At 48.1% G+C, this 25,063-nt stretch overlaps 2 protein-coding genes across 2 annotated transcripts in view; both read right to left on the reverse strand.

The window, feature by feature from the left end:
* Positions 1 to 10,027: 10,027 nt before the first annotated feature.
* Positions 10,028 to 16,514, reverse strand: jmjd7 (jumonji domain containing 7). The gene is made up of 8 exons (XM_007893171.2): positions 16,466 to 16,514; positions 14,919 to 15,072; positions 14,200 to 14,453; positions 13,339 to 13,395; positions 12,925 to 13,020; positions 12,469 to 12,545; positions 11,347 to 11,506; positions 10,028 to 10,502 (listed from the first exon to the last, which is right to left on the reverse strand). Exons 1-8 carry the CDS (start codon positions 16,512 to 16,514, stop codon positions 10,414 to 10,416), a joined length of 936 nt encoding a protein of 311 aa, XP_007891362.1. The 3' UTR covers positions 10,028 to 10,413.
* A 6,798-nt stretch (positions 16,515 to 23,312) lies between these two features.
* mapkbp1 (mitogen-activated protein kinase binding protein 1) overlaps positions 23,313 to 25,063 on the reverse strand; it is a 52,488-nt gene continuing 50,737 nt past the window's right edge. Inside the window, exon 32 of the mRNA XM_042338130.1 lies at positions 23,313 to 24,270. Coding sequence (XP_042194064.1) covers positions 23,998 to 24,270 — 273 coding nt within the window. The 3' untranslated portion in view covers positions 23,313 to 23,997. The remainder of the gene's footprint in view (positions 24,271 to 25,063) is intronic.

Below are 25,063 nucleotides of genomic sequence, written 5' to 3' on the forward strand. Positions count from 1 at the left end.
AAAAAATATTAATAATAATTTGGTCACTCAATCCATGACTGTTTGTGGGACACTGCTGTGCACAATTGGCTGCCGCATTACGCCCAACAAAATATAAGTCAATTCACTTCATGACATATTCTGTGAAGTGCTTTGAGAGGTCTCAAGGACGTGATAAGGCGCCATATCAAATGCAAGGATTATTATCATTGTGGTTTGTGTTCATCTTTCCTTTGCACATCACGGAGGCCCATTACAGCAGTGCAAACTAACGTGAGATCTGCTAACTCAGCAAAGGCCAGAGATCAAAACTAGGACCTTCCAGGGTACCGTGTCTCAACGACAGTGGTTTTACCGACTGAGCCACCGGAACAGTCATAGCAGGGAGGGAGCTTTACTCTGTACCAAACCAGTACTGTAGCTGACCTGGGAGTGCTGGACAGACAGTGCAGACAGGAGCTTTACTCTGTATCTAAACAGCTTATTGATGGATCTTTTAATACCATTAAACTGCCTTTTCTCCACAGGCCCTAATCCCCTCACATCTAAACTATCTATCTTTCTATCACCTTTCTAAACATTAATTCTGCCTGTTTGTCCTTCTGAACCTGGCTTTCCACATCACACAGCCTGCAGTGTGAAGAAATGCTTTCTGATCACACTTGAAATAATAATAATGCTTCCACTTGATATAATAATAATAATAACAATCCTAGCATTTGATATAGTGTGTTATCACGTAGCATTTTATCCCCCAAAACATTTTTTTAAGGGATTATTTACCCCCAGAAAGCGATCTGCCAGTCGACTAACACTGGGGTTCCTACTTACTGCTAGTAAACAGAGACATATGGAGTAAGAAAAATTTTGCCCTACCCGGGAATCGAACCCGGGTCCTCTCGCTTGCGAGGCGAGTGCTCTAACCAATATACTACAGGACTCCACTTGTAAATGTCCTAGTTTGCGAACTCTCTTTATTGTGGTAACCACGGCAGACAGATAACCACTTAACCTCCTCAGACAAAATTTACCCATCCTCTCAGTATAGCTAAGCCCCTTCCCCCCAGCTACTAATTTAATGAATCATCACTGGACACACTCCAAGCCTCATTCTCTATATCCTTAGAGAATATCTTTAATGGAAAAACTTAAACATTTAGCAATAATAGTCAATAATTATTTTATTACAAAAACTATAATTAATATGGCAATTAAGAAGGTATCAAATTAAAATATGGCTATGAAGTTAATGAGATAGAATTCAAACATATCAATAGGATATGAAATTAATTACACTGCAGATAAAATATTTTTAATGAAATATGACAATACTTTTCTAGTTTCATATTATATTGCAAGCAACAGAGTAAGCTCCTAACATAAACACACACACAAAGTCGTGTAATTCTAGGAATCTTTGTACTATTTTAATAGTTTTTAATAATGTTTTTACCTTTGTCCCACATCTTAAAAAGTCCACATCTGCTATATCAGAATGCTGCTACTGTTTATGGTATTTCCAATAATAATAATCCTTGTGTTTGATAGAGTGCCTTATCACGTCGTTAACACGTCTCAAAGTGTTCCCAGAATATGTTGCAAAGTGGATTTTTGGCTGAAACCTAGCAGCCAATTGCGCACAGTAATGTCCCACAAGTAGTCACGTATTTTTGCATTTTGTATTTTCATTGTATTGTATTTTTTTGAGGGATTATTACCCCCGGAAAGCAATCCACCAATTGACTTACAACTGGATTCCTACTTACTGCTAAACAAAGAAATGTGAATTAATAACCCACCAGTATTAAGGTTTCACCCTCCCTGGGAATCGAACCTGGGTCCTCTCGCTTGAGAAGTGAGTGTGCTAATCAATATCCTACAGGACTCCACGATAAATAACATACAACAACAACTTGCACTTATATAGCGCCCTCCATGCAGGGTATGGAGCGTCTCAGAGCGCTTAAATATTATTTTTTATGGACACCGAAGCCTCTCAAAAGCACTTCAAGAAAGTGTAGTGACTGTTTATGTAGGCAGATGTGGCAGTAACACAACGAGGTCTTATAAATAACTGAAGGATCAATTAATCTGTAGGAATATTGGCCACAACAAGGTAAGAAACTCTGGTATTTTCAAACAACTTGTATACAGCGCCCCTCACACAGGAGAGCATCTCAGTGGCAGAGTTGGACACCGAGTGAGGGAGAGGGGGCAAGAGGTTGATAACCAAAGGTGTATCTGATTTTTTTGGGGGTCAGCCGGGTGTCTGACACACGCGGAAACCCATCACCGTGCTTAAGAGTATCCCAAACCAACTGAGAATTTCATGCATCCCACCTAACACATGGAGATTCCAGAGATAGATTGTTTAATGGCGAGTAACTGGTTTGCAATCCCTCAGGACACATTTACCTCTGACGCCCTCCCGCTGTTTGTAACAGAGAGGTGGCCCTCACCTCTGACCAGAGTCACAGTCGCACTCACGATCAGCCGTGATCGTGAGCCGGACAGTGCTCTGTCTCCACGGTGTGGCCAACCTGGAGAACAGCAAGTCAGCGCAATGTGAGACCACTCAGTCAGAGGCACTTGTCAAAGCCTCTCATCTCAGATGGGATCACAGTGCATTTGCCGCAGTCACACTCACCTCATGCCCTGGCGTTTGCAGTCCCCCCTTCCGCCCCTTCAACAGCTCCAAATGTCTCTAGGAATGCCCCAGCGAGGGAGGCAAGAAAGATTGCCCATTTTATAAACCCTTGGTAACACTACCTTGCATTTACACAGTGCCTTTCACACAGATTAGTGCCTCAGAGGGGTGCACAGTGATGGGGTTGGACACCAAGCGAGGGAGAAGGGGTGGGGGAGTGGGGGGTGACTATAGATGCAGTCAAAGAGGTAGATCTTAGTGTGGATTTAAATATAGATTAAGAGGGGCGAGGCTGGGGCCAGGTAGGGTGTAGTGACTGAAGGCTGAGGGATGGCCAGCAGGCCTGTGTTAGCTGAGCGAAGGGAACGGGTAGAGAGGTGCTCGGATGTAAAGGGATTTATATGTGAGGGTGAGCATCTGTCTGTGAGGATTGAAGTTGATTTGTTCAAAGACCAGGTGATGGTGGACACTGGCGAGGATTGGGGTGAAGGGCGAGCTGAGTTTGGTGTGGATAAGGACACAGGTGGTAGATTATCGCATCAAAACATCTCAAAGCACGTATGTAATGAATATCAGCAAATTTGAACGCACGATCCCTGAAAAAGCTATAAGGTGAAAGAGGACTTTATCTGGAGGATTATTGGCCAGGACATTACATATTTTGGGGCGAAACTGTCCAATTCAGTTTAATTTAGTTAATTGAGTGACCAAATTATTTATCTATATTTTTTTGAAGGGATCATTACCTCCGGAAAGTGATCCGCTAATCAGCTACCAACTGGTAGGTAAACCGAGGCGTGTGAAGTAAGGAAACCTGCCTAAGGTTTTGCCCCGTCCGGGAATCGAATCTGGGACCACTCGCTTGCGAGGCAAGTGCTCCAACCAATACACGACAGGATTCCACGCTCAAGGTCCAGCCTGACAATATTAACAAATTAAATTTATACAGCACCTTTCAGGTTGGAAGGACGTCCCAAGGCGCTGGACAGTTAAGCGTTTGCACCAAAGCTGAGGTTGGATTCAAGAGGGTTAAGCCGGAGCTTGGCAATGTAACCCACTATCCTGTTTGGCTTGTTTATTGTCTTGAAAACTGTACTGAACGCCTCAGTTAATAGAACATAAATCTAAAATCACTATCTGTATGCTCTTGTCCTGTTGCTGACAGCTTGGTTGTTGTCTGACATGTTAAGATAATGCAGATTTGTTTCATACCAAAACACGAGAACATTTACTGTTTCCTTGAAAGGCTTGTACATCATAAATAATACAGGGAACATTTGTAATAAATGCTCATATCATCTTGAATTCGTCTGACAGAGAAAGTCTATCCTTTGGCAGAATGCATATTATTATCTGAAGGACAGTGTGGAGAGTAATAAAAATAATATAATAATCTTTGCATTTGAAACAGCGCTTTTCACATCTTCTAGACGTCTCAAAGCACTTCACAGAATATACTGTAAAATGAATTGACTGTATATTTGTGGGCAAAACAGATGTACGAAACCGTATACTTGTGAGTACTGTACAAACAGTGTCGAGAGTTTAATAAGAATGGTTGAATTTGATATAGCACCTTATCACATCTTTGAGTGTCTCAAAATGCTTCACAGAATAATATTGTAAAGTGAATTGACTGCATTTTGTGGATGAAACGAGAGCACCACACAGTCAGTGTAGATTTTTCTTTGGTCGGCCGGGTGTCTCACACATGCGGAAACCCATCACTGTGCTTAAGAGTATCCAAACCAAACTGAGAATTCCACACATCCCACCCACACGTAGAAATCCCGGAGATAGGTCGTTGGAATGGAACGCGCACTCTCTCTCCCTGGATGGACACATCCTGCTTACCTAATTCCGGAAAGTATTAGGCGCAGGTTTGGCAAGAGCCAACTTATTGCTAGGTAAACAGAGGTGTGTGGAATAAGGAAACTTGCCTAAGTTTTCGCTCTGCCCAGGAATCGAACCCAAGTCCTCTCGCTTGAGAGGTGAGTGCTCTAACCAATACGCTACAGAACTCCACTTTCTGTCTTGATCTGTTCATTTGTCCGTCTATTCAAAATAATACATTTTGCGTAGCACCTTTCACATTGTATCAAACAACTTCACGGGATCTACTGGTAAAGTACAAAACCATTTACATTTACGCAGCACCTTTCACGTTGGGTGAAACTGCTTGATGATGCTGGACGGGCACCCGAGCTGGGGGTGGGGAGGGGAACGATGACCAAAACCTTTGAGACGGGACCTGAACGAAGGGAGGGATCAAGTCGAAGGGCTCAGGAACTGAAACCAAGATAACAGGGCAGAGCAGCTGAAAGCCCACTCACCAATGGAGGGGGCAACTTGGGCGGGCACATGAAGCAGGACGTTGTTCTCTAAGTGTAGTGTAGTGGCTGTGCTTCCTGTAGGTAAACAGTATGTAGTTGTATAGCAATTATCCACGATGTTTGACCCGTCGTGGTGATAATTCCACTTTATCCACTCTGTCTTTTATCAGTTTGCCCGTCTGCCGTTGTTCACGTCTTTGTCATTATTTTATCTTGTATATCCATCCGTTTCATTCCTCGTCTATAGATCTGTTCATCTGTAATTCTCTTTGCATAAATCACCCATGTATTCTATCTATTGATGTGACTACCTTTCATCCATTGTCTAGTTATTTATTTAAAAATAGCTCTTATCAGATCTATTTTCATTACTCAATCATTCTTAACCGGATTGAAATCGATCATTCATCTTGTTCACTTCACGTGTGGCTGTCGCTGCTGTTTCCTGCTGTCACTACAGTTCAAAGTAACTCACTGGGAGAAGAGCTTTGAGCCAGTTTGATGTGATAATTATCTGCGTCAAATCTGTTATCTTGTATTTTCCTTCAACCTCCTTTTTCTGTTTGGTTTGTTGGCCTGGCTCAGTTGGTCGCACTCTCGCCTCTGAGTCGGAAAGTTTTGGGTTCAAGCCCCATGTCGGGACCTTGTGTAGGCTGACACTCTAATGCAGTGCCTTCAAATAATAATAATAATAATAATAATCCTTGCATTTGATATAGCGCTTTTCACGTCGGGAGGACGTCCCAAAGCGCTTCACAGAACACACTGTAAAGTGAATTGACTGTATATTTGTGGGCGAACGCGGCAGCCAATTGCGCACACCGAGTCTGTAGACTTTAAAGATCCCATGGCACTGTCAAAAGCGTAGAGAGTTTCTCCAGTGTCCTGACCAACATCCTCCAGATAAAATAGCTGTTCGTAGCTGTTTGTGGGACATTTTTGTGCACAAATTGGACTTCCAACCAATAGTCACTACTCTCTATAGCAAGTCCTGTGAAGCAACACGAGACGTCCTCCTGACGTGGAAGACTCTATATTAAATAAAGACTATTATTTATTGTAACACAATAATTCAGTCCACAGGTCCATCTCGATAATGCTGTCTTTTCCTCCCTGCAATTATTGGCCTTCCTTTTTATCAACCAGTTTGCTCCTTTTTATCTCTGAATCTATCCGAATGTCCAAGGTAATCAGCTTCAGCTTTCTACTCATGTCTTTCACCTCTTCTCTCTGCCAGTCCATCAGATATTCTTCTCTAATATCCATGTGCTGTATGACTTAATGCACCCATCGAGGTATCCATCTTTTGGCCAGGTGTCAGTCTCTCACTTCTAAATCAGAAGGTTTGGGATCAAGCCCCCCACATCGGGACTTTGAGCTCATAGTCTACGCTGACACCTCCGCTCCCCTGCTGGGGGTATGCTGATTGTCAAAGGTGCCTCCTTCGCATGAGATGTTAAACCAAGGTCCTGTCTGCCTGTTTAGATGGACGTTAAAGATCCCATTGCACTATTCGAAGAGGAATTTCTCTCTCCCAGTGTCCTGGCCAACAATCCACCCCAAATAAAATTGATCATTCACTTCATGCTGGTCTGTGGGAATATTCCTGCGTGCAAATTGTCTGCCGTGTTATGTTTAGTTCGGAGAAGTGGAGAAGGCTTTATGCTGACCTTGTCCTCCCTCTGATGTGTACACTTTCTTAGGAGTACAACAACTCGAATTTATATAGCGGCCTTCATGTGGGGCATATAACCACTTAGCACTGGTGGAGCCTGACGCCGAGCTGGGGCGGGGGGGGGAGGAGAAGAGAGAAGGTGACCGTAAGTACGGTCGAAAAGGAAGAGGGAAGGAGGGGGCAAGGTGGAGGGATTGAGGGATAGTGCCAAAGCTGCGGGGCGTAGTGGCTGAAAGCACAGCCGCCGATGGTGGAGTGGAGGTGACGAGGGACAGGCAGTAATGAATGCACATCGGTTCATGCCCAAAGTCCTGTGTGCCATTGTAGCAGTTTGACAGCTTTGCGCTGGTCTCTGGTGAATAATTCTCAGCAGATCTCTATATAAAGTGCTGCCTGACGCAGCCAGTCCATTAAGAACAGTAACCTGAGAAAGCAGATGTCATTTATAAAACTCTGTAATGGATTTCCAAGAGTCACTGTGTGACAGCTACACCTCTCACTGTATCTCGCCCGAGATGGGCTCACCTTGAGTTCACCTTTCTCAATCCAGCAGCCCTGCATTCTGCGCCAAATGCTCAACTTCACAACACTGGCTTCATTAGGATAAATAACCTGTTAGCATATTGATCCTGTCTGCAGTTTCTCTCCCATGTCATGCCAACTACACTGGTTAAATGTGCTGTATCGGGTGTGTTGTGGAGTTGCACGGTAATGTAAGGCAGACCGCAAACTTCCACGGTAGATAACGGACGATACAGGGCGGTCACAGCAAACCAGCGATCGAAGAGAGACAAAGATTGGTGGCAGAAGGTACTTTGCCTTATGCTTGTGCCTTTGCCTCCACCATTTCCAACCCATCCAATTGTCCATGTTTTACGCAAAAATAGGAACAGGAGGGGTCCCTTCAGCCCATCAAGCCTGCTGTACCCCTTTTTTGGCTGATGACAGCTCTTTATCTTTCTGATTGCATTCGCACTCTATCTCCACATCCTTCAACCCTCTTTACTTACATACCTATCTGTCTCCCTCTCACAGCACCTCAATTAATTGTGCATTTCTGACCTCTGTCATTCCACATTCTTAAAACAAAAACAATAATAAATTTCATTTACACAGCGCTTTTCAGGTCAGGAGGTTGTCCCAAGGTGCTGAACCCAAGCCGGGGGTTGGATTGAAGAGGGGTTGAGGGTAGGAGAAATGGGAGTTTGACCGAAGGCGTGGTCGGTCAAAGAGGTCTCGAGATGGACCTTGAAGGAGGCAAGGGAGGGGCGAGGCAGAGGGATTCGGGGATGGAGTTCCAGAGGGTGGGGGCAGAAAGGTTGAAGGCCCGACCACTAATGGTGGGGTGGGCAGGGCAGGGGACATGGAGCAGGCCAGTGCCCACCGAGCGGAGATCGGACAACTGACGTAAGAATGTACAGGACCAAAAAGACTCAGGTGGTCAAAGTAAATCAAATACTCACTTCCTCTTCAATTGATTCTTCAACCAAGTTTCCTCTTGAACCTGCTGATACAATCCGATTGTGTTGCCTCCACCCCACCCACTAAGCAATTACTGGTTTTATTTAGGTTAGCTGGGTATCTGAACACAGGTGACAGTTCTATGCGTTCCACCTATATATGGAATTTCCAAAGATGTTTATTGGACTGGAACGCACACTCTCCCTGGAGGGCGCATTCCTGCTTATCTAATTCCGGAGAGTATTGGGCGGAGGTTGGCAAGAGCCAAAACTTGAAGACCCCAGAGTGTGTGTTGGGGGTAACTGCTGGAGTCTAACCAGCTAAAACCACAGATTGCTATTGAGAGCACTCTTCGACAAGCTTTCTGCTGCTTATCCAGTTAGGATCTTCCTACTCACTAGGCCTTTGGCTTGCAGGGTTAACAGGAGCGGAGTGGGAGGATTCTCTGCCCCCAGTGACTGGTCTGCCCCTCCAAGTCCTGCCAATGAGCCAGACTGGCTGTGCTGTCATCACCAGTGCTCTGAAATACTACGGACCCACTTGGCTCAGGAACCGGACTAACAAGACCGTCACAGAGGGCTGATTATTACATGAGGTTTTCCACCCCAGCGGTAAGCAATGAGATAGCATGATTACATTTTGATGGATTCTCCTTATGGTGTATCTTTGTAAGACAGGATCATTTATTATTTAACACCCAGCCTTTGCTTGTGACTATTTTAATGTCACTTAAGTAATCAGGTTAGATTGTCACATTTGAAAGAATAGCTGAGAAAGGAAACATCTAATAGAGCAGGCGGTGGGGGCAGAGAGATTGGTTTTGGCACTGCTTCGGGGAATCGAGGAAGAGAGGAAATCAGACAGAACTTTTAACCTGACGCCTTTCTTCCTCTTAACTTTTAACTTAACAAATGTAACGTACCAGTGAAGGCTATCGAAACAGTTAGTATATGTGGGTTCAAAAAGCAACCACATATACCTCTGAAACACAAAGGAATTGAAGGATATCCATGGAGTCCTGTAAAATAATACTCCTTGCATTTGATATAGCGCCTTATCATGTCTTCGAGACGTCTCAAAGCACTTCACAGAATATACTGTAAAGTGAATTGACTATGTAGTTTGTGGGCGAAACGTGGCAACTAATTGCACACATCAGTGTCCCACAAATGCTTGTGGATTGAATGACCAAATGATTATTTATTGATTTTTGAAGGGATTACTACGCCGAGATAGCGATCCGCCAGTCGACTAACAACCTTGTTACTACTTTTCATTTCCGAATGAAAAACTCATATAGAAGACATATTCCAAATTAGTGTCAATCCACACATTATTAACGCTCCCATTTGCAGGGAGTGTAACTTCTCAGGGCTATGGCTGAAATGTTCCTCTTCTCTAGCTTTGTTTCATGTTGTCCGCAGATACAACACTGAATCAAGTCCGAATGCACAAATCTATTAAAAAAGAGAAGGGAGTTTTTCTCTCTCCCGCTGTCCTGCCTAACAATTCCTCCAAATAAAAATTGGTCACTCACTCTCAGATCAACAACAACAAATTGCATTTGTATAGGACTTTCCGTGATGGTAGGAAGTCCCAAGGCAGAGGACCAGCTCAAGAGATCTGCCAGTCCCTTACAGCATGATACACCATTTGTCTGCTTTACTGTAGTAATAAAACTTTGAGACATCTCAAAGCAATTCACAGAATATACTATAAAGTGAATTGACTGTATGTTTTGTGGGCGAAACTCGGCAGCTAATTGCGCACAACAGTGTCCCACAAACAGTCGTGGATTGAACGACGATTTTTAAAAAAAAATGCATTGTATTTGTTTGAAGGGATTATTACCCCCGGGAAAGCGATCCAACAATCGACTAACAACTTAGTTGGGTCTGCACGAGTTCAAAGCATTAATGAGAGCAAAGGCAGCAGGGCTTTCACTTTGTATTTGAGCCGCTGCATCGAGCACTCGTTCGCAAACACGCACACAAGCACCCACGCACGCATGGTGCCTCCCCGGCCCTCGCCGTCCCAACAACAACAACTTGCATTTATACAGCGCCCCTCAAGCAGGGCAGCGTCCCAGTCCAGTGAATTCGTGACACAGAGCTTGGGCAGTGAGTGCTTGGGCAAGAAGATGTCCAATCTGTTAAGAGTGCTTCGTGTCTCGCTGTCAGGAGCAGACGTGCCTCGGCAGAGGGTGCCGCTGCGCTGACCGATCGCTGAGCCACGCCTCGGGCACATCGCACTCGGGTCTCCCACTGGCTGGGTAAACCCCGCATCTGGCTCCACACGGTCAGGAGTCAGTGAGCACCTCATACCCCACTCGCTGCTTTAGTGACCGAGTCCAGGAACTGGAAGTAATTGTACTTGATGTCGTACTCCATGTCGTACCAGAAATTGACTGAAACAAAAAAGAAATGAGAAATCAGAGGCCGGCAAATGTGGACTGACAATGCTCACGGGAAGTAGCTCCTCCAGGCCTCAATCATTCACTTTGCATTCTCTCTCTCTCTCGCTCTCCTAACTGCCCAGCAACAACTGCTATTTCTTGGCTACGAGAGACCAAGGGACTTGCGACCACTGCTATCCTATAACTGACTAGCAGGAGGCAGACATTCTCCCGCGCCCCCCCACCCCCACCCCAACTACAATACATTAAGCAATCCCTGAAATTGTCTCTTCTAATTAATGAAGCAGATCCCAGTGTTAGAGGAATGAGCTACAAGCAACTATTACACGAGTTGTGGCTCTTCAGTCCTGAGAGAAGACAACTCAGCGGGAGGGGGAATCTCAACACATGTACAACATATTAAATAGAATTGAAACAGTAAGCCCACATCAATGCTTCAGGATGCAACAAGACAGTGGAACATGCGGCAAGGGTTTAGAGTTGTAAAAGGCAATTTCAATTCAGACACCAGGAAGTGTTTACTTTGACCTGAGGGTAATTAACGACTGGTTGCCAGGAAAGGTGGTAGAAACCAGGATGCTGGACTCATTGAAAGAGCAGCTTGATACGCCCACAAAATACACAGTCAATCCACTTTACAGTATATTCTGTGAAGCGCTTTGAGATGTCTCGAAGACGTGATAAGGCGCTATATTAAATGCAAGGATTATTATTATTATCATCTCCATTAATAATAACGTTGAGGCCTGTCTCCAGCGTGTTGTGGTATGCAGTCAGCTGTTCCTGACATGCTGGGCCACTCTTAAGCTGTCGAACAGAGCACAAGGAAGACTACCTGCGATGCAGCTGTGTGACTGTTGGACGTGATGGAACCACAGAGAGGGGAGGTAGAGCATCTCGCCCGCCCTCACTGTGCACTGCACAGGCCGGGCACACGAGTATTCAGGATAACGGCTCAGGTCGGGATCCAGAGGGTCCAGGGGAATCCAAGGCACCTGTCGGGAGGTACAGAGAAGCTGTAACTTATCTACGGTATCTAAAGCCAGTGATTTAACCCGATCACAATCAATATTTTCACGGTTATTTCAGATATACATATCAGAAAGACGTAGTTGGAGCCTGTTACAGGCCGGGGACAATTCCTGCGCTGGCGCAACCCAGAAACAAACCTGAGAGCACGAGCTGCCTGCTTCCTGCTCACTGTGTGTCTGTCCAGCCAACGCACTGGAAGTGATATCAGCAGTGACCTGATGACCCGCAGTGCTGAGCATGTTTAAAGCCATGTTTATAGCTCCCATTGTAACACAAGGTCTGGTTTTAGGGAACTAAACCTCCACATTATAACAGGACCCCACAGCCCACCTCAAGACTTACCTCGTCTGCACTTTTGGTCATCTTCATCCTAACCTCTCCTCCCCACCCCACGACCATCTTCAGCTCCCCCCTCGCTGGCTCGTGTGCTTGGCCAGCTGTGTAAAGTGCTTTAAGACAATTGCTCCCAACGGGAAAGGCACCATATAAATATAATTTGTGTTGTTTCTTGGCTGTGATGTGGTGCTCTGCTACTGCAATGAAACAGTGACAAGAGCATTCGCAGCTCAGTGAAGATGGATGCTCAGTCCTCAACAGGAGTTAGACCAAGCGCCAAACCGCCCCTCATCGATGAATGCTGCCAAAGGCTTTTCTTTGAACTGACTGTTCCATTGAACTAAGTGTCTGACAATGTGGCATTAACTCGGGCTGATTCTCTGCTGCTTTACCTTTGAGATCATAAATTAGAAAAGATTCCCTTATAATTTGACACTTATTACCCAATCTTGCCTCCTTACCTGGCACTTCCAACGACTAGCCAGGTTTGGCACAAGATAGATAGAGTAAAGCTCCCTCTCTACACTGTCTGTCCAGCACTCCCAAGTCAGCTACAGCACGGGTTAGATATATGTTTGAATTCTGTTACCTTGTCTGCATTCTCGACATCTATCACATCGAAGGAACCATCTTCATAAACCTTGTATGTCGCTGGCTGGAAGAGTTCTGCATGGACAGAGTTAGTGTGTACAGGTCACATTCAGTCGATGTAACATTGGGCACAACAAACACACCATGTACTGGGACACACCAGGTTAAAGCAATCTCAAGGGCAGCAAAGAATTGGGACCAACAACCCATTTTCCCAAGGAGTGCCTGGATACATGTTACTGTCCAGGATTCCTCATCTACCAACCTCCCAATTACCCCCGGAAAAGCAATCTGCCAATCCACTAACAACCGGGTTTCTACTTTCTGCTGGGTAAACTTGCCTAAGGTTTCACCCTACCTGGGAATCAAACCCTGGTCCTCTCGCTTGTGAGGCGAGCTCACCAACCAATACGATACAGGACTCCACGAGATCTTGAGGAATTCGCTCACCTACCGTATGGGATGAAAGGTCTGTCCGTGGGAGGGAGAAGAAGGAAGTGCTTCTCTCCAGAGATCACGCAATACAGGTTCTCATAGTGGTCTTTATGCACTGAGAAAAGAGTCAGAACAGTCAGCAAGACGTCACAACAGCACAGGAGGCAACTCGAGTGAACACATTTACACCACAACAAAGACTTGTGAGATACCGAGGGTTACCCAATACTGTTTGCTCTCCAGCACCCATTAGCCAGTGTATAACAACAATAATCCTTGCATGTGATAAATCGTGTCTTAGCACATGGTTGAGACATCTCAAAGCTTCACAATATATTGTAAAGTCAATTGACTGTATATTTTGGGACCCTCCTCAGGGGGTCGCTGGAGGGGTGGTGGGGGGATGAGGGGAGAGCAGGACCCTGGTACTTACAGGAAGTGACTGCAGCCGCCTCGCCCAGCCAGAAGTTCACTGCGTCCGGCTTCTTCCCTGAAACAACACAGAGAGTGTTATACTGAGAGGGGGTGTTATACGGTATCAGCAGCATTCACCGGTCACAATGTTTGTCATGAATTCACACCGGAGGGGATTAACAGTGCAGGAGTGCCCTCTGCAGTCTGTACGACAACTCACTGTCAAATATAATCCTTGCATTTGATGAGAACAATAATAATCCTCGCATTTGATGTAGCGCCTTATCACATCTTCGAGACGTCTCAAAGCGCTTCACAGAATATACTGTAAAGTGAATCGACTGTATATTTTGTGAGCAAAACACAACAGTGTCCCACAAACAGTCGTGGATTAAGTGACCGATTTTGTTTTTGTGAAGGGATTATTACCCCCAGAAAAGGGATCCGCCAATCGACCAACAACTGGGTTCCTATTTGCTATTAGGTGTTTGGAGTAAGGAGACTTGCCCAACATTTCACCCTGCGTGGGAATCGAACCTGGGTCTCTCGCTTGCGAGGCGATTGCTGTAACCACTAAGCTCAGGCAGCATAAGCACTGATGACATCAAAACATCTCACAGTGCTTCACAGGGAACTGCTGTCAAGTGTAGCAACTGTGTGTTCGTAAGCCAAACTTACAAACTTATCAGGTCGTTGAGACGTCTCAAAGCGTTTTACAGGATATATATACCGCAGGAGATATACCAAATACACAGTCATTCCGTTTCACAGTGCTTTGGGACGTCTTTTGAGCCTAGACACGTCTTTGAGACGTCTTTCCCATGTGAAACGGCGCTACACCAACTGCCGGGATTATTATAAACTCTCTTCTAAACTGTACCGAGAGCTTCACTCATCCACGGGATGTGGGAGTCCAGGTCCGGCAGGAGCTGCGGGAACTCGTCGGTCAGGTTCGAGCACTGTTTCTGAATGTAGAACACGCCAGCGCGCGCCTTCCTCCCCTCGATGACGTCCAGGAAGTCCTCGAACGCCATCCTCCGCTCCTCGGGCATGAGGAAGCGGTTCTGGTACACCGCGTCCGCGTAGCCGTTGGGGGTCACCGCCACGCTCACCGCCTGCTTCCCCACCGTCTCTCTGCACGGCCAAACAAAACCCCATAAGGCATTAGATCCGCAGTGGCACTGGGCTCCTGGGGTCACATAGCATCGCGAGCGGAGGCGACGCCCTCGGGCCTGGAATCACATCGTCTAAGCTGACGCTTCAATGCAGTGCTGGGGGAGGGGGTGGGGGTGTTGCACTGTCGTAAGAGACGTTAAAACGAGGGCCCGTCTGCCTGTTCAGGTGGACGTCAGAGATCCCACGGCGCCATTCGAGAAGGAGAAGGGCGTTTCTCTCTCTCCCGGTGTCCTGGCCGTCAATCCCCCCCGCCCTCCCCCCGCGCCGCAAGATCTTCCGAGGTCCGCCCGAGGGATCGCCCACCGGGTTCCCGCTTACCGCTCGGCAATCGGGAGCGGGGAGTAAGGAAACCTGACTAACGTCTCGCCCCGGGGTCCCTCCGGCCGGCAAGGCGAGCGCGCAGGGACGTGCTGAGCGCGGCACCTGAGGTAGCCGGTTGTCCACTTGGAGAGCGCCGGCCAGTGGTTGATGGCGTTGCGCAGCACGAAGGGCCTGTTGGGGCTCAGCCAGTCCCGGTGGAATTCCAGTGGGGTCGGGGCCCGGTCCAGGTACGGCACAGTCTGGTTCAGGTACAGCTCTGTGTGAACGAGGCGGAGACTGGGCTCAGTGTGTGGGCGGGGGTGTTGTGGGGGTGAGGGGGGGTGGGGGCTATGGAGGGTGTGGGGGTGTGTGGGGGATATGGGGGGTGTGGGGGTGAGGGCTGTGGGGTGAGGGGGGGTGGGGGCTATGGAGGGTGTGGGGGTGTATGGGGGGTGTGGGGGTGAGGGCTGTGGGGGGGTGTGGGGGCTATGGGGGGGGGTGAGGGGGGCTATGGGGTGAGGGCTGTGGGGGGTGTGGGGGCTATGGGGGGGTGAGGGGGGGCTATGGGGTGAGGGCTGTGGGGGGTGTGTGGGGGCTATGGGGTGAGGGCTGTGGGGTGTGGGGGCTATGGGGGGTGTGGGGCTGTGGGGTGAGGGCTATGGGGTGAGGGCTGTGGGGGCTGTGGGGGGGTGAGGGGGGCTGTGGGGTGAGGGCTGTGGGGGGTGTGGGGTGAGGGCTGTGGGGGTGGGGGGTGGGGGCTGTGGGGGGTGTGGGGTGAGGGCTGTGTGGGTGTGTGGGGGCTGTGGGGGGGTGAGGGCTGTGGGGGCTATGGGGGGGCTGTGTGGTGAGGGCTATGGGCTGTGGGGGTGTGGGGGGGTGTGAGGGCTATGGGGTGAGGGCTGTGGGGGCTATGGGGTGAGGGCTGTGGGGGGTGTGGGCTGTGGGGGGTAAGGGCTGTGGGGGCTATGGGGTGAGGGCTGTGGGGGGTGTGGCTGTGGGGGGTAAGGGCTGTGGGGGCTATGGGGTGAGGGCTGTGTGGGGTGAGGGCTGTGGGGGCTGTGGGGTGAGGGCTGTGGGGTGGGGCTATGGGGGCTATGGGGTGAGGGCTGTGTGGGGTGAGGGCTGTGGGGGGTGTGGGCTGTGGGGGGTGTGGGCTGTGGGGGGTAAGGGCTGTGGGGGTGAGGGCTGTGGGGTGAGGGCTGTGGGGGTGTGGGGGGTGAGGGGGCTATGGGGGCTATGGGGTGACGGCTGTGGGGCTGTGGGGGCTATGGTGTGAGGGCTATGGGGGGTGTGTGGGGGCTATGGGCTGTGAGTGTGGGGGGTGTGGGGGGGTGAGGGCTGTGGGGGCTATGGGGTGAGGGGGCTATGGGGGGTGTGGGGGTGTGTGGGGCTATGGTGTGGGGGCTATGGGCTGTGAGGGTGTGAGGGTGTGGGGTTGAGGGCTGTGGGGGGCTGTGTGGGGGGTGTGTGGTGAGGGCTGTGGGCTGTGAGTGTGGGGGGTGTGGGGGGTGTGAGGGCTGTGGGGGTGTGTGTGTGGGGGCTATGGTGTGAGGGCTATGGGCTGTGGAGATGATGAAAGGATTATTTTAATTGTGTCATTGTTTGATTTACTTGAATTTGGTCGCGAGGCCCAGTCCAGGCCTCGGCCTCGGCCTCGGGTTCTCACTCACCGCGGGCCTCCTCCCCCACCCGCCGCAGCCCCCGCCGCACCGCCTCCATCCCCCACCGCCCGGTCAGTCAGTCACAGCGCCGCCCGGTGGTCAGTCAGTCACAGCGCCGCCCAGTGGTCAGTCAGTCAGTCACAGCGCCGCCCAGTGGTCAGTCAGTCAGTCACAGCGCCGCCCAGTGGTCAGTCAGTCAGTCACAGCGCCGCCCAGTGGTCAGTCAGTCAGTCACAGCGCCGCCCAGTGGTCAGTCAGTCAGTCACAGCGCCGCCCAGTGGTCAGTCAGTCAGTCACAGCGCCGCCCAGTGGTTAGTCAGTCAGTCACAGCGCCGCCCAGTGGTCAGTCAGTCAGTCACAGCGCCGCCCAGTGGTCAGTCAGTCAGTCAGTCACAGCGCCGCCCGGTGGTTAGTCAGTCAGTCACAGCGCCGCCCAGTGGTTAGTCAGTCAGTCACAGCGCCGCCCAGTGGTCAGTCAGTCACAGCGCCGCCCAGTGGTCAGTCAGTCACAGCGCCGCCCAGTGGTCAGTCAGTCAGTCACAGCGCCGCCCAGTGGTTAGTCAGTCAGTCACAGCGCCGCCCAGTGGTCAGTCAGTCACAGCGCCGCCCAGTGGTCAGTCAGTCAGTCACAGCGCCGCCCACTGGTCAGTCAGTCAGTCACAGCGCCGCCCACTGGTCAGAATCAGTCACAGCGCCTTTCATGTCAGGTTCAGCTCTGCATTCACTAACGCTATTAATAAGGACCTCTGAGTCACTCTGTAGCAATGCAAATGGTTGTTGTTGTTGTTGTTGTGCACACAGGGATGGACGGTATCAGATTGGGGTGAATTGTTGCCGTGGACCGGGCGTGTCCTGTCCACGTACAACTGACCGCGAGACCCGCGGCAGCCGCGAACCACACAAACGTCAGTCGCTAAATACCGTCTCCTTCTCGAGAAAAAAAGAAACTCCCAAAGAACCGCATCACGAATGGGAAACTTTCGCGTCGGCAGTTTTACTCCATCGTCCTTTCGTTTGACGTAGAGCCTCACAAACGTGGTCGAGGCGTCTCAAAGCGAATCGACTGTAAAGTGCAGCGACTGTGTAATAATAATAATAATAATAATAATTCTTGCATTTGATATAGCGCTTTTCACGTCGGGAGGACGTCCCAAAGCGCTTCACAGAACACACTGTAAAGTGAATTGACTGTATATTTGAGGGCGAACGCGGCAGCCAATTGCGCACAGCAATGTCCCACAAACAGTCGTAGATTGAAAATGACCAATTTATTATTGTTTTTGGCTTTGAAGGGATTATTATTAGGCTCTGTGTGGAGTAAGGAAACTTGCCCAAGGTTTCGCCCTGACCTGCCTGGAAATTCTGTGTATTCTGTGTGTAGATATCATAGGTATTCCACGTGTAACTGACTGCGAGACACGTATACACCATAAAACAAAGAATTGTTATAACTCTAAACACCATCGTTTCTTTTAAGAAACTCGAACAGAACCATAGTACAAGTGGGAAACTTTCACGTCTGAGGTTATCTCTCCGTCCGCGGACCAACAAACCAACACGGGTCCAGATCACTTTAAAGCTTTCCTCCAAAACATCAGGAGTTTTATTGCAAAGATTTAAGACGTCACCAACAGGTCATCATAACCAACACTATGGAGAACTGGTAAAAACACTGTGAGGACGACACAGAAAAAACACACGTCAACGTCAACCAGCTTAGAAATCAGTTTGCTGACACCGTGGCGAAAAAAACAGCAGTTTTCCTTATAAAATTACAAAGTATTCTTCACAGAAAAAATGGTTCAAGAAAGTGTAAAAAGGTTTCCAAAATGGCCACTGTCCTTTCAACATGCAGAACTGAAACGAGGCACCATGCAAAGGAATTTCATGCATAAAGACGTCACTTCTCCAGAAACTGCAATGTCCTGTCTCGTTCACATAAAAGTCTCTGGAAGTTTATAGCTCCAACATTCTTCAACACACGCACAATTCCGTTCATCGCTCTTTCCTGATTCAGAGCGGCCAAGATCGCATCTTTTACAAATAACGAGTTCTGCCATATTCTCCTGCAGGCTGTTCCCTGCATACGGACACCTCGAGTGGAGAGGGCCGACTTCCTGATATCTCAGGAGGACCCTAAACTCCTAACAACTCGCGGAGAAAGGCACCCGGATTCTTAACACCAGAGATCGGTGCTAAGTTATAGAAACAGTAGGAATGTACAGCACTGGGAAAGAGAACTGCTCTATCCGCTCCTGGTTTAGACTTTGTATTGCGACCAATGTTGCCAACTAACGGAACTGGGCACGGCCCGAATCGGCAAGTGACTGTTCGTTGTCGGGGAACTTGGTCAGCAGGTCTTTCGGGGGAAAAAAATCAGAGCCTGTCATTCTCCAACACTGACAGTTCGCTTTCAGAAGAGTTCACGAGAAGTTGATCAGAAGCAGGAACTTTCACTGACCTTTGTTGCCCGCTCATCCAAGCATTGACGCTGAAGTGACCCCCATATTGGTGGTGCCAACACCACAAAGCGTTTGGTTCTACCCCTGAGTAATTGGGGACAGGTTAAGACATTTGTTTTTTTACACAAACTGAACCTTTCTCTCCCAAAGCCCTCAATCTCCAAAACTTGCCCTGTTCACGCCTCGTTTCTGCATATTGGAGTCTTTTATGAACATTATTTAAACCGTGGGTTAATACAGGTGCAATTATGCTCTATGTGTAAACACATATGCAGAGAGAATAACAGGTGCTCTTCATCATGTAACTAACAGCTAACCAGGCTGTTTCATGAACCCCCTGCCCACCTCATCATCTTTGAGGAACCCATTAAGAAATTCTAAAGGGACTAGATAACGTAGACCATGACAAGCTGTTTCACCTTGTCCAAAACAGTAGAACCGGAAGACACAGCCTGCGACTGAAGAGGGGTAATCTGCGGAAACACTAATTCAGTGAGCAAGTGGTGAATCTATGAAACAGGCTCCCTAAGACGCAGAAATACAAATTGGATAATTTCTTTTAGAAAATAATATCTTGCAGATACAGGGTATGAGTCATTTGGGACATGACATATAGTAAGTGTAGTTACTCGAAAGAACTAGGAAACTTTAGATCTAAGATTCCTAATGCTTTCCTCTCTGTTGTGGACTAATCCATACAGAATGAATTGCTATCAACATCTACATTATTGTAGCAAGCGACTTCCGGGATGGTAGAAGGCAGACTAGATGGACCTTGGCCTTTTTTAGTTTAGCAATTCCTATGTTCGTTTGGTGGATTTCCACTGAAACCTATGGGTGGGATTCCTGACTGGGAGCCGTTCCTTGGTGGGTGAGTTTTCAACCATTCAACCTGTCTGGAAATCCAACCCAGTGTGACCTCACCTCACCACTCTCTCCCCACCTTGAAACTCATCTCTTCGACTACACTTTCAGACACCTTCCTTCTCCCCCAAGCTCCCCCCTTCCAGTCAAGCTCCCATTCAACATGTGAATTGTTTTGAGACATCCTCCTGACGTGAAACACGCTGTATAAATTGTTATTTACACATAGTTCATAATACAGCTGTGTTTACCCACGGTGTACAATTGCTTCGAGTGTAACGGCGCTAAATCTTTCATTTACTTTTGGAAACTCTGGGCGCACTGACATCTGCTGTGTGTTCTGTGCACACAGGAGCATGCGAGAGAAAGAGAGAGAGAGAGAGAGGTTCAGTCAGGGATTGCCTGCTCTGAGAAAGAAGCTTCAAGCCTGCTCTGGTACAATTACAGCAGAGAACTCTTCGATGGCAAAGATCATTGAGCTGAGGAGCCGAATGGTTAACTTCTGGTGGATCCCTCTTCCCCATGTTGTTGGCATGAAGTCAGTGTTGCCGGGAGATACCAGGAATCCAGGAACGATGTCTCCAAAGAGGTCTCTTCGGAGACTGCAAGACAGTCCGTCGGTCCGTGGGGAATTCCTCCCCGTCTTCGAGGAACACATTCCCACTGAAACTTAAGGACGGGATTCCTGACTGGCAGTGGTTGCTTCTTCACAGAATTCCGGGGGTTCAGTCCAGATTCTGGGAGATCGTCACTCTCCAAGGCTCAGAGGTTCCATGTCCAGAGTTTGAGAGTCTGGGAGTTTCCTGCAGATTTGAGCCTCACCCTGTTCAGTGTTCAGGGTAGCTCTGCTGGTGTAAGTTACATTGACATTGTCTCTTGAAAGTCCGCCGGGATCAATGGCTTTCATAACCAAGGGCGGGCGCAACCACATGACCCGATTCAAGTACGAAAAGATACAGATTTGGTTAAAAAAACAGCCCGAAAAAGTGTGTCATCAAAAAGAAGCACATACACACAAGGAGCTGTCGTGTCCCGTTCAGCCCAGATGATCAAAAAGATGGGCTGATCCCCCCAAAAAAGTCTGCTTCATGTTTTGTTCTCTCTGGCTCCGCAAATCTGGTAGTGTGGACCGAAGACAAGTGTAGCAACAACCAAGAACCACCACTGTGTGTCTCTGTCAGTAATAATAATAATAATCCTCGCACTTGATATAACGCCTTATCACGTCTTTGAGACGTCTCAAAGCACTTCATGGAATACAGTGTAAATTGAATTGACCGTAGATTTTGTTGGTGAATCGCGGCAGCCAATTGCGCACAGCAGTGTCCCACAAACAATCGTGGATTAACTGACCAAATTATTATTATTAATGTCCTGCCCTGCCCTTTGTGACAAGAGCCGCAGGAAGATGCCTTCAGCACCACTATCCAACCCCAGTTGTGCAAACTGTCACATAAACTGTCACATGGTCAGGGACGAGAGAATAATAAAGGAAGGAAATTCAATCAATTGACAAAAAACCAAATAACTCACTGAGACTGGGAGCTTTTCAGAGTGAAGCTAAACTGAGATAAAACCAGCAAACAGGAATGTCATGTAAATCGCCGTCAGGAACAAATTAAACAGTGGCACAGGCTAAGTGGGGAAATGGCTGGTATAATAATAACAATCCTTGCGTTTGATCTAGCGCCTTATCATGTTGTTGAGTCGTCTCACAGGATATATTGTAAAGTGGATTTACTGTGGTTTCGTGGGTGAAATACGCCAGCCAATTGCACACAGCAGCCTCACAAACTGTTGTGGATTATTAAAATTATTTATAAATTCAGTCACTCCATCCGCAAACAGTTGTGGATTGAGTGATCAAATTTTTATTAATTTTTTTGAAGGGTTTATTACTCCCGAAAAGCGATCTGCCAATCGACTAACAACTGGGTTCCTTCTTTACTGCTAGGCAAACAGAGGCGTGTGGAGTAAGGAAACTTACCTAAGATATTGCCTGCACGGGAATTGAACCCAGGTCCTCCCGCTTGCGAGGCAAGAGCTCTAACCACCACACTGTACGACTCTTGGTGTCTGGGAATTCGTAATGGGTCTGAATGCTGGGCAAAGGGTTCGGGCTGCGCTGCGACGATAGCTGGAGGGAATACTCAACTGCAATGGAAATTGTGCGAAGTGCATCCCAAACATATCTCCTGCAGCTTCCAGGGATTGACTGAAACTCGTGGTTTCAGTCAATCGGTAATAATAATAAAGTAATCTCCCCGGGATTTCATCCTCTGGGGTTTTCCGAGTGGAGGAAATTGGGCATATGTGGATGTGTGCTCCACGGTGGAATGCAGAATATCACAGTATAAAAAGAGAGACCAACAGCACATGCCAATTTACATATCCCCACATTAAGGGGAATGGCTGGCATCAGGGAATTGCACTGGAAAGCCACTGGAAATATCTAAGGAATAGGACCCTCCGCATCCGTAAGACTCCCTTCTTTTCTGGTCACTTCAACATAGAGGTCTGACCAGATGCTGCGAGCAATGAGGCATTCGATGATGATAATAATAATAATAATAATAATCCTTGCATTGATATAGCGCCTCATCACGTCGTTGAGACGTCTCAAAGCTCTTCACAGTATTGTAAAGTGAATTGACTGTGTATTTTGTGGGCAAACACGGCAGCCAACTGCTCACAACAGTGTCCCACAAACAGTTGTGGATTGAGTGACCAAATTTTGATCATCAGATGGAAGAGCCCTGAGGAATGACTGGACAAACCTTGAACAGGATCTTATACATCTCTACAATGTGACCTCTTGCCTCAAAAGAGCACGTTAGAGATAAATAAAATACTTAAAAAGGACACAGAATGTCAAACCACACCAATTTCAGATACATCAAGGCAGCAGGACAAGAGGAGATCGGACAGTCACCAGGAAGTATTCCTTTACACAGGAAACAGAGGGTGGAACCGATTACCAGGAAGGGTGGTTGAGTGGGGGTGCAATCAAAACAATAGTTTGACGCTGAAGTGGGAGGACGGTAGGGGTGGAGATCCTGGAGGAATGAGGTGGGCTGAAGGGCCTTCTTCATCTGAAATTACCTCTCTCTAGGGGGTCTGACTGACGTTCTGTGGATGTCCAGTACATGCAGCTGTCTCTTTTACATTGATTCAGAATCACATCCCGAAGATTCATTGATACACCTCTGAGGAGTCAACCACAAACCACTCCGTGATGTACATGAGCACCAGCTCTATCTGATGAGTTAGGCAGTTAGATATGTACCGTTAGTTATGGACTGTCAGAATGTTACCAGGGATGAGGGATTAGAGAGGCGGGGATTGTACTCCTTAGAGCTGAGAAGGTTAAGGGGAGATTTAATAGAGCTGTGCAAAATTGTGAAGGGTTTTGACAGAATAGGTAGGGAGAAACTGTTTCCTTCAGTGAGTGGGTTGGTTAACCAGAAGTCACAGATTTAATATAACTGGCAAAAGAACCAAAGGGGAGTCGAGGAGAATTTTGTTTACCCAGAGAGTTGTTACGATCTGGAATGCAGCGCCTGAAAGGCTGGTGGAAGTGGTTTGGATGGCAGGTTTACAAATTGGATATGTATTTCGAAAGGAAAAATTTACAGAGTAATGGAGTAAGAGTGGGGGAGTAGGACTGGTTGGGTATCTCTTTCAAAGAGGCGGCAGAGACACGATGGGCTGAATGGCCTCCTCCTGTGCTGTAGGATTCTAAGATCCTATTCAATGTAGACTGTGACATGAGGTCAGAGTGGGAGACCTGCATTGGTGCCTGTAGTGTTCCAGTCTGGTCTGTTGTATAAGAGAGCGTATAAGGGAGAACGGCAGAGGGAGAGATGGGACAAGGAGGGGAGACAGGATCATTGTAGAACAGCTCTCCACACCTCCTTTCCACCACCAATACCACTGTGAAATAATCTGTTGGGAGCAAACTGAGCGCCCACACTCCAGGTCACACTCCAGGAACCTCGATGTAAAAAACTGAGCCATAGGGCATAGAAGATGAGTGTCACACAAGTCCACGTGTGTGACAGAGTGGGGTGAGGGAGCACAGGCTGAGCACGCAGGGGCAGTGTTGCCTTTGGTTTGTCCTCGTGGATGGAAAGTCCGAGGAGGGGGGGGCAGAGAGGAGAGGAGAGGGGCGAGCCTGACATTCCCCCACAATCCCGGGTCCCCAGCCTGCCCGGCTCACGACTGTTTGTGCTCCATCCTCCTCTGCACGGCTCTCAGCAACAGCTCCGAGTACTGTTGTAACAGCGCCTGGGTCTTCTCGTCCCCCAGGCCTTCGCTGCTTGGGGGCTGGGGAGAAGGTGTGACCCTGCCCGGCCCTGGCAATGGGGGTCCACAGCCTCCCACAGAGCACTGCAGACAGTCTAGGTCCTTCCTCACAGAGGAAAATGTGTCCTGGAGAATGGCTGTGATCTGGCAGCTCTCCTTGGAGGGGTCTTGACATGCAGTCACCTGGGTGTGGGGGGGGGGTTGGGGGGAAAGAGACAGGGAGTGAATAATAATAATAATAATAATAATCCTTGCATTTGATATAGCGCTTTTCACGTCGGGAGGACGTCCCAAAGCGCTTCACAGAACACACTGTAAAGTGAACTGACTGTATATTTGTGGGCGAACGCGGCAGCCAATTGCGCACAGCAATGTCCCACAAACAGTCGTAGATTGAAAATGACCAATTTATTATTGTTTTGGTTTTGGAGGGATTATTATTAGGCTCTGTGTGGAGTAAGGAAACTTGCCCAAGGTTTCGCCCTGACCTGCCGGGAATTGAACTCAGGTCTCTCGCTTGCAAAGCGAGTGCTTTAACCACTGAGCTACAGGACTCCACAAATCTTTAGTCCTCACCTGAATAGGCAGACAGGCAGTTTCCAAAATGAGCTGAATAACTTCAGATGAATGTTAACAGTGAGGCAGAGAGTGGGCAATGCAGTCACACGCAGCCCCCCTCACTCCCCCCAATAATAACCATAATCCTTGTATTTGTGGAGTCCTGGAGCTCAGTGGTTAGAGCACTCGCCTCGCAAGCGAGAGACCTGGGTTCGATTCCAGGCAGGGCGAAATGTTGGGCGATGTTGAGATGTTTCGAAGACATGATAAGGCCCTATATCAAATGCAAGAATTATTATTTGATATAGCAGATTATCACATCGTCGAGGCATCTCAAAGCACTTCACAGGACATACTGTGAAGTGGAGTGACAGTGTGTTTTGTGAGCGAAGTGCGGCAGCTAGTTTGACCACAGCGA

Source organism: Callorhinchus milii, unplaced genomic scaffold, assembly GCF_018977255.1.
Source record: "Callorhinchus milii isolate IMCB2004 unplaced genomic scaffold, IMCB_Cmil_1.0 Scaffold9, whole genome shotgun sequence".
Taxonomy (NCBI): domain Eukaryota; kingdom Metazoa; phylum Chordata; class Chondrichthyes; order Chimaeriformes; family Callorhinchidae; genus Callorhinchus; species Callorhinchus milii.